The following is a 9,379-nucleotide window of genomic DNA, read 5'->3' as shown; positions in this document are numbered from 1 at the left end:
CTTTGAACTGTTCATTTTATCTGTATGTTTCAAAATCAAAGCCAAGACTTATGATTGGTCTTTTTTCCCCATCGAATGTTTCCTCTATGTATTGTGGATGCATTTATATATTTTTAGGATGACTATGACTAAATTTCTTTTTCTCTTTGCTTGACATTGCACTCATTACGTACACACTCTCTCACTCTGCAGCCATACAAAACTTATAATCACAACTGTAATATCCTGTTGTTTTGGATTATTCTCAGAATGCCAGCAGCCTAATCCTCAGCATGCTGACTAAATCCACTTAAATTGCTTTCAATCATTGCCTTGTGCACTGGTTCCCCGCACAAAAGAAATATATTCCGGATATAAATTCTCTGGTACGGGCCCCTTCAAAATAGCGTGGCAGAGGTCACAAACTGCTTGGTGAGAAATGCATTTACGGAAGATGAAGTACAGAGGCTGCTGTGTCACTGGAGGATAGAAACCTGCTGATTATATTCCTCATAATTATAAGAAGCTTAAACAAAATACCTGTACTGTCTTCTCAAGAGCATTCTTCAATAAGCTAACAGTGCTGACCGTTAATGTGAATGTCTTGAGTGTCTGAAGTGGACTAGTTATTAGATTTACTCCCTCAAGTGAAGCGAGTTTGCCTCTTGAATGTATTCAATAGTTTTTGTCGAGTGAGTGGTACATTTAGATGTTCCCGTCTCCAAAATAGTAGCTCCATTTCATGTTGAGCCTAAACACCTCATATCCTCTTCAACAGACTGCTGTTTATGTTTCAACCCGGCCTGACATGCTGTGTGTTCCTCTAACAGCCACCGCAGAGGAAAGTCCAACTGGTTTGTTCGGGTTAGACAACAGAGGCATGAGGGGAGGAAGACAGAGAAATTTGGGGTGGTGCAGAGATGGCGGGAAGTACGATGCTGAATTATAAGAGGGAGCAAAGAAAGGTGAGAGGGTAGAGGAGAAGAAGAGGAAGATGTTTGTGGTGTCACGAGGAGATTGATGGAGCTGAGGACCAGATCATTCGAGGGGGGGAGAGTCGAGCACCAAAAATGATGTAAAAGTAGAAACAGTAGTGGAAGTGAGGAGAGAAGGAAAATTAGTCCGTGTCAGAGGGGAAAGAGATGGAAGAGGAGAACAGATGTGGAGAGAAGACAAAGGATGGGTGGGTTGGGACCTCGGGGTTACATTCCTGAAGCGCAACCAACCTGGTGCTGCTCCTCTCCCCAACGTAAACACAGAATGGAAAGGAGGACTAACAATCTGTCACAGAATTAGGGAAAGATAAATGCCTCAGAGTGGGAGGAGATTCAGGAAAAAAGATTTGATAAACTAAGATATGAGTAAGTATTTGACAGTTGACATTATGACAGCATGAATTAAATGTTGACTACATCATCCAGTCATAACCTTTTACGACCATTTTCATCCCATTCCATCATGCCTGCCCCTGCCAGGTACTACAAATTGATATTTAAAATAAACCTTGCTCGTTGCATTGCTCAAAAACTATTGCGTTTGCTGGGTTGCTCATACTTGGCTGAGCATATGCTGTAGTTGTGTTCCAACAACGTTCACTTGATCGATTCATGGTGCCATTGCTACATCTGTTGGCCATAGAAGATGATGCAGCTCTTTTTCAATGACTTCAGTCGCAAAACAAAGCTGCGCTGAGATAAAAAGCTCCAAATCGACTGAATTGGAAGAGTATAGTCATTGAACAAATGTTTATTATTGTACTTGTAATTTGCAGTAGAGTAGAACATCAATGCATCATAAGATGAATTTGACAATATTTTGATTTGCTTAAAATCAAACAACAGTTTCATTACATACATGAAAGAGGCGACATATCACTTTACTCATACATTACATCTTGCATGTAATTTGGAGACAGTATTTTCATATCTGAAATAGAACCATGTAGAAGTACAAAATAAAATACATGTGAAAAAAGTCACATACAGTACCATCATAAAATCCCACTCAATAGAGTTTCTTATAAAACAGGCCTTCCTGTCATCATTTAAATAAAAAGACAAGAAAAAAGACGCTGTCCTCGACCTCCTACCACAAACAAGTTCGGGTTGAAGGTATTGCACCAGGTTGGATAACCCACAGAACCAAGACAGAATGCGGCAGACAACTAAAACGGAAACATCTTTTTTACACTTTTTTAAAAATCAACAATAACTTGGACTTCACACACACACACACACACACACACACACACACACACACACACACACACACACACAAACATATATATATATATATATGAATTGTGAATATCCACAATCCTGAAAGAAAGCAAGGTAGCGCCTGTCTAAATATTTTGAAAATCATAATTATACTCTCTTGAGTTTTTGAGGGTAGTGGATTATCCTTCAGTAGTTCACAACTGCAGGGTCTTCTCTCTTTGGCCTTAATTGAGGGCCTTTATTTCTCTGGAGGGAAATATAAGGGACAAAAAGGAAAGACTCAGAGATGACTGTAACTATGAATATGCATATGCAATGTACTAAACATTATAATTAATTAAGATTTTACTTTTAATTCATATGTTAACTCTTTACAATCTATCGTTTTTCTAACCAGTCAAATAATAACTGCCATGAATTAAAAAAAACAAAACAAATTACAATTGTATTCTGGTGCAATGCAGCATAAACAAAGATACTGTACAAAAAAAAAAAGATATAATATTTTGGAACATTCTTAAAATGTAGAATGACTATCAATAGATGTCTGTTACAGTTGTTGTAGAATATTTTCCTCGAATAGCTTTTTCAATAAAATGTGTGTCTGTTCCACATGCTGATCTCTTTTTTTTTATGGACAGTTAATAGTCAAAATATAAACTTACCTTGGATCTACAGCTAAATTAGTTACTGCTGCACCTATATAAAGAAAAAGACCCAATTCAAATTCAAATTATATCCAAGTACTGTACAAAGTAGGCCTGTCTTCATAGTCAAGTCAGGAAATAGGTCGAAACAGCCATTCTCTATTGACAGCCATTCTCTATTGTGATATATGTATGTATTACTAACACTTTGCTTACTTTTCTTCTGTTTTATGTATTTCCATGCCAGCACCAATGGAATCGTTGCGATGAACAACATCACTGAACAGATTGCTGTTTTTACAATAGGAATGTGATACTTTGGAATGCCTGTGGGTGAGAACAAATAATATGCTTTTTTTTTTTCAAACATCATATCTGGGGCTTCATAATTCACAGTACACTGTAAGCAAAAACATTCACGGACAAACTACTTAGGAACCAAGCATGGAATGCTGATTTCAGTAATGTAACAAAAGTCGAAAAAAGAATGTTTTAAAACACAACACTATCAATCTCGTGCAGCCCCAAAGTCATTGACATTTTTAAAAATGTTTTTGAAACACCTTAACCAAACGTTTTGCCAATTTTTTGCTACTCCATACTCTATTTGTACATACAGTATACTGTACTTGAATCTAAATATTAGATGCATCTTTCACTATGATTCAGTACGGTTCTACACCGCTGCAAACTACAACCACACTAATTACCACATGGTGAAATGAATGTTTCTCTGACGGTGTCAATCAAAACAACAAGCGGAAAAATGTTGAACATTGGTATAAGATGTATATGATGTCAGAATGGAAAAATGAAGCTTCAAATTTGCTTCATGAGGCAGTTGTATTTTTTGATTCCTCTAGATGACATTGTTTGATGTTTCTCATGTAAATAAGTGCTTTGGCGCAATAAAGGTTATAAAACAATGGTGCAAATCAAGAGGGTCTGTTACTAAGTGCGCATTTCGCACTTCTCAAACATCAACTCAGACTTTGGGGCAACAAACTCTCATGACTTTGTATTTTTGAATCTGTTGAATGTACTACTCACAGACAGACAACGACTCAGATGTGACACCACCCACGGAACAACTAATGAATGTTTCTTCTCCATCAGAGCAGTTGAAGGACACGGTACTGGAAATGTTGTACAACAGTGTTTTTGGATCGCTCTCTTCGCTCACGTTCAGAACCTTCCATGTGAGGCCACTGCTGTTCTCGACATTCCACATCAACTCGGTGTGCGGATAGCCTCCATGTGAGGCACATGTTGACAGGCAGCGATGTGCAGAACAAAACGTTGTGACTGCAGGTTTGCTGTAGTTGGCTGCCAGAGTACAAAAAAAAAGGGTAGCCTTGTTAGAAACTTAATTTGTCAATGAGTTAAACACACACACACACACACACACACACACACACACACACACACACACACACACACACACACACACAAATTAAGATATGAACATGTATGTACCTGTGACACTGAGGTGTATGCCTGTGACAGAAACATTTGGCCTTTCATTATACTGGATGTAACACTGATAGTCTCCACTATACGAAGCCTTCAGTTTGATCATTTGGACGTTTGCATTGTTGTTTTCCACTCTGGTGTTTTCCCATTTCTCCTTTGTTATGTTTCTCAATATATGGAAGCCATTTACAAATTCTCCGCCCCTTTGGAAGTAGAAGAATTGGATCGTCTTATGCTGGTCCACAGGACAGCGAATGGTCACATTCTTTCCAACTTCACCTCCGAGTTGAATCTGAGCAACAACACTTTCTGCAAGAGAAGCAAAATTAACCGTTACGTCGAGCTAAACCAGTTTAGTAACTATTGAGCAAGTTTTCACAAAGTAGCTCCATTAAACTGTGGAAATAAGGCCAATTCAGAAAAAGGAAGTCACTTTTTACACTTTGGATCGCAGTGGAACCATTACCACCACCCCAGTGTTCATACAAAATCCCAAATTAAAGGAATTTGAGCCCTTTTTTTAAAACCCATTTTATATTCTGGACTGGTCCCCTGTCAAGTTTTTTTTCTTTTCAGAGGACATGTGCTGTAGATACAGAAAACGTTTTAAACTCACATTCAGACATCATTGAATGGGAATTTAATCCATTTTGCCTCCATGCAAGTGAGACGCTCTGTCAGGGGTCATCAACATGGTGCCCGTGGGTGCCAGGCACCCCTTAAGGACCACGAGTAGCCCACGGGCTTGTTCTACAAATAATAACTATATAGCTAACCAGTGAAGTGATCATTTGTACAGATTTACATAAATTAAGTGTTGCAGATTGATATTTATCTATTTCCTACTATTGATGATCATTCTTATGAGAAACTATCAACATAATCAGTGTCTTCATAAAGATAGGTTGTCAATCGTTAATCATATGTCAAGGAAGTTTTGGCAAATTTGTTATTTCAGAAGTGTACCGGCATAGAAAACTGGACTTCACATTTCAGCAACTCCAAATGGTGGCGTGTCATTGGTCTAGTAATCTTTCATAGAACGTAATCAAAGCAAATGGACAGACAAATATAGCACTCAAAAGTTTCACTTCTCTCTCTTTGCTGTATGATTCACAAAGGGCCACCCCCCACCAAAAAAAAAACAAAAAAAAAACGAATTTGGGCCCATCTTCTTACGTCAAGGTACAGACAGAAATCAGGCACTCTGTGGTTTTTCTTCTTTCTTCTTTCTACCCACAATCTTCCTGCTGTAGACTGTAAATTTCGCCAGTGTGGGACAAATAAAGGATATCTCATCTTATTTGTTTTTCCCAAATTGGGTGGAGGTCTGTGCTCTGCAAAGTGCTAATGTGGTTTATCCATTGTGTCCCACTAGGGAAACAAAGGAGCAACATTGAATCCGTAGCCTTGGTAATAGTCTAGATTTATTGTGTACCAAACACAAGCCCCATGTCTTTTTCGTTTTTAACATTTTGTTTCCCTCCTAGGTTCCAAAACAACTTAAAAGTGATTAAAACAGTCTGAGAAGGCCGAGTGGGATAGAATGGGGTCATCTACAGAACAAACAAGCATCCACCCATTTCCTGCACTGCCCATATTCATGAGGGTTCACTGGTGAGCTGGAGCCGACCCCAGCTAGTTTGGAACGAGGAGCATTGCACACGGGTTGTGACCCAGTCGCAGGGCACATATGAATAACCGTTCACACTCACATTCACATCCAATGACGGTTTACACGACATGCTTCAATACAAGTAACGTGCATCTTTTGGAGTACCCAACCTCTGAACAGTGGGGCCAATGGCGCTAACTACACAACTACTGGCAATCTACAAAGATTTAATTTTAAAATGTTCATTTTTATTTACTTTTTAAGTACAAATATATTTTACGTTTTATTTCAAATCCAAATAAACCATTAGTCATGGCTTTTTGTTTTTCACTTTGGAAAATATGTGGATTTGAAGGTTATGGGTTTGTGTGATCTTTCAAACTTCCTCTTCAGACAAGTTGTTCTTTTCCATGTAAGTAGTCAGCTTCCTATTGACGTGGTTTCAGTTCTATCTTCCTCTTCAGAGATAATGAATGCTCCCCTTAATTTGGTCTTTCTCTGTCTCTAATCTGATATATTGTGCCATGATTAGAATGTGAAACTCTGCCTTCTCCTCCTGACTGATGCAAAAGTTCAAATTTCGGATTACCGATACTTTCCCGGACCACTGCATCCTTACGTTTACAAAAAAAAAAAACATGATCACATTATCCATTCAGCCATGATCTGAATTGCTTTTTTTCTCATGAGGATAGCGGTATGATCACATTATATTTATTATAATAAATATTATTTTGTTCTTGCATGTCTATCTCACAGTATGGGATTTGTGGTTTGAATCTCAGCTGCAGTGGGCGGAATTCACATGTAAGATTACTTGAATGAGTTTCTTCCTCTTGCATTTCAAAAATATGCATTTTAGCTTCATTTTTTAAATCTAAATTGTCCATACGTTTGAATTCTTGTTTGTCTATATGCACCCTGTGACTGACTTGAGTGTACGCTGTCCAAGTAATTTGGGATAATGACTGGATAGCCTAAAAATGATGCATTGATTATTTTGGAGTAATCTCTACATTATTTGTGAGAAAATTACTTATAAAAAATGTTATATTATTCATATTAGATTTCCCTTTCCATTTGGTTCCGTAAATAACAATTTATTTACAAATAAGGAAGACAGTAAGGCGCTGACTAAATTGACTGTTGAAGTATTTCGCAATACTGTTTGGAAACTCGACCTTTCCATTCCAACCCAGAGGAGGAGCAGACATGTTGTTTATGTCATGTTGAAAATGGAATGCATATTTTGTTTTATTGTCCTCTGTATTATGATTTGAGGAGACAATTATTTTGTAAATTGTTGGATGTGGCTGTGTATTTGTTACAATGTCAGAGGACGAAAGACTGCAATATCTGTTCAAGTATAAGCCTTTTTTTTTTTTTGGCTGAGTGTCTGTTACATGCTTGGATGCTACGTCAGGGGACTCTCTTTGTTTGATATATTTGTCGAATATCTGTTTGTTTTTGTGTGTTCTTAGCCAATGTGGGCTGGGCCCTTTTATTTGTGCATGACACTAAAATAAGAAATAAACTAACCTAAAACTAAAACTTCAAAAGCTTTTCAACATGATTTTGACTCTAAACTGATAATCACATGTGAGTGTTAAATACAAAACAACTGAATTAATCTTTACTTTTGATAATTTCAGGATTCATTTCAAGCAATGATATCAAATGTATGGATTGCTTTAGCAATGTGTGAACAGTTACGATTCTTTCTCATCGCGTGGTCACGACAGGATGGCGCTTTAAATTAGAGGGTTCTCTTTCCTCAAACACTCAATAACTGGAACAAAGCTTATTGGAGATTGAAGGATTCTTCAACCTCCAACATTACAGTGCATAAAATTGCTGTAAAACTCTCTTTTGTTGTTAACAGAAGCAAGCACTCACCTTGGGAGGCCAAGGGCCAACTTACAGTGAAAATTAAAGTCAACAGTCTCCATAGAACACTTGTTTTTCTAAGAAGAAAGAATGAAAGCCCACTTAATATTTGTCTTCACACTAGTTATCAAGAAGAAACAAGAGCATGTGTAAATTATCATCTACTGAGGCACTTCCACAGCATCCTAAGATATGCATCTTTTTCAAATTGCAAACATAACAAAATATTGAATATTGATGACTCACATACAAACAGGACAGTTATGGAAGTAATACTTACAAAAATTGTGGCGCAACCCAAATCGAGATCTGTTCAAAAGAGCATATTTAACTTGTAAAACTGATTTCCACAGTCATTTGAGGCCGAACAATCCCAGTTACTCCAGCAGACATATGAAAGTTTTCATTATTATCCATTCATCCAAATATTTTCTTCCAATCATTTCCGCTTATCCTAACGAGGGTCGCGGGGCGTGCTGAAGCTTATCCCAGCGGTCTTCGGGCAGTAGGCAGGGGCACCCTGAACGGGCTGCCAGCCACTCGCAGGGCACATATAGACGAACAACCATGCGCGCTCACACTCACACCTCGGGACAATTTGGAGTGGTCCATTAACCTGTCATGCATGTCTTTGGAATGAGGGGAGGAAACCGGAGTACCCGGAGAAAACCCAGGCAGGCGCGGGGAGAACATGCAAACTCCGCACAGACCAATTACATTATTTTCCCTCATTGCAATGGTAAAGGAGACTGGTTTACAAATATAAGGATTATTACATAATACAAATAAACTAAAGAAACAAAATGAGATAAGGCAAAGCAAAGAAGGAAGATAATATCTTACCATGTTGGTGTCTTCCTCGCTACTGTAACTGAATGCAAATGCATGTGAGTGGAACTGGGAGAGTGATGTGACAACTTCCTCTTTGCTAGGGTGAAACTTGACTCATTCAATTACACTCTAAAAAAATGAGAAGCGGGGCTTCTTTTTTTCACAAAAAACAAAAGTCACTCATAATTTTAATATGATTGAGGTACTATGTTTGACATTTATGTTTGTCCTGCATGTCATTCCAAAACCGCAAAGAAATATTGGACTACTCACATATTGAGCAGTATAAGATCCAGTGTGAGCACAACTAAGGCATTTCTGCCATCTTGTGTCGATTCTGATATTATAATTTAAAACTACAGTCAACGCCAGCAAATTTGCTGTTCGACACCAGCGGATTTGTTAATTCACGGAGTTTTCTCCCAATTTTTAAAATAATTTGTTTAGATTTTCCATCACATCTCCCTAGCCTTTTGTGAAGACTGTAACTATTTTTCAGTTTAAAACTACAGTCAACGCCAGCAAATTTGCTGTTTGACACCAGCGGATTTGTATATTCACGGATTTTTTCTCTTTTTCTCCCAATTTTTAAAATAATTTGTCTAAATTTTCCATCACATCTCCCAAGTCTTTTGTGAAGACTGTAACTACTTTTCAACATCTTATGAGGAATTGTTCTTGTTCTTACACAGAAACGCCTTCATTGTGTACCGTCGTTATGCATGTCG

The 9,379-nt window shown here is 37.9% G+C and overlaps 1 protein-coding gene across 1 annotated transcript; it reads right to left on the bottom strand.

The window, feature by feature from the left end:
- Window positions 1-2,262: 2,262 nt before the first annotated feature.
- LOC109525368 (uncharacterized) lies at window positions 2,263-8,752 on the bottom strand. Its single transcript, XM_019885805.1, has 8 exons — window positions 8,664-8,752; window positions 8,101-8,129; window positions 7,830-7,897; window positions 4,322-4,627; window positions 3,896-4,171; window positions 3,062-3,172; window positions 2,864-2,897; window positions 2,263-2,444 (listed from the first exon to the last, which is right to left on the bottom strand). The coding sequence occupies exons 1-8, from the start codon at window positions 8,664-8,666 to the stop codon at window positions 2,423-2,425; spliced, it is 849 nt and encodes a 282-aa protein (XP_019741364.1). The 5' UTR covers window positions 8,667-8,752; the 3' UTR covers window positions 2,263-2,422.
- Window positions 8,753-9,379: the final 627 nt, after the last annotated feature.

This window comes from Hippocampus comes, unplaced genomic scaffold (genome assembly GCF_001891065.2).
Source record: "Hippocampus comes isolate QL1 unplaced genomic scaffold, H_comes_QL1_v1.1 scaffold29, whole genome shotgun sequence".
Classification (NCBI taxonomy): domain Eukaryota; kingdom Metazoa; phylum Chordata; class Actinopteri; order Syngnathiformes; family Syngnathidae; genus Hippocampus; species Hippocampus comes.
This window is presented reverse-complemented; position numbering and strand designations above follow the sequence as displayed.

What these genes read in the sequence shown, in the direction of transcription:
- LOC109525368 (XM_019885805.1), bottom strand. An exon ending in ATACATAAAACAGAAGAAAA is followed by an intron (nt 2,898 to 3,061) that starts GTAAGCAAAGTG and finishes TTCTTTATATAG; the next exon opens with GTGCAGCAGTAACTAATTTA. An exon ending in AATTTAGCTGTAGATCCAAG is followed by an intron (nt 2,445 to 2,863) that starts GTAAGTTTATAT and finishes ATTTCCCTCCAG; the next exon opens with AGAAATAAAGGCCCTCAATT.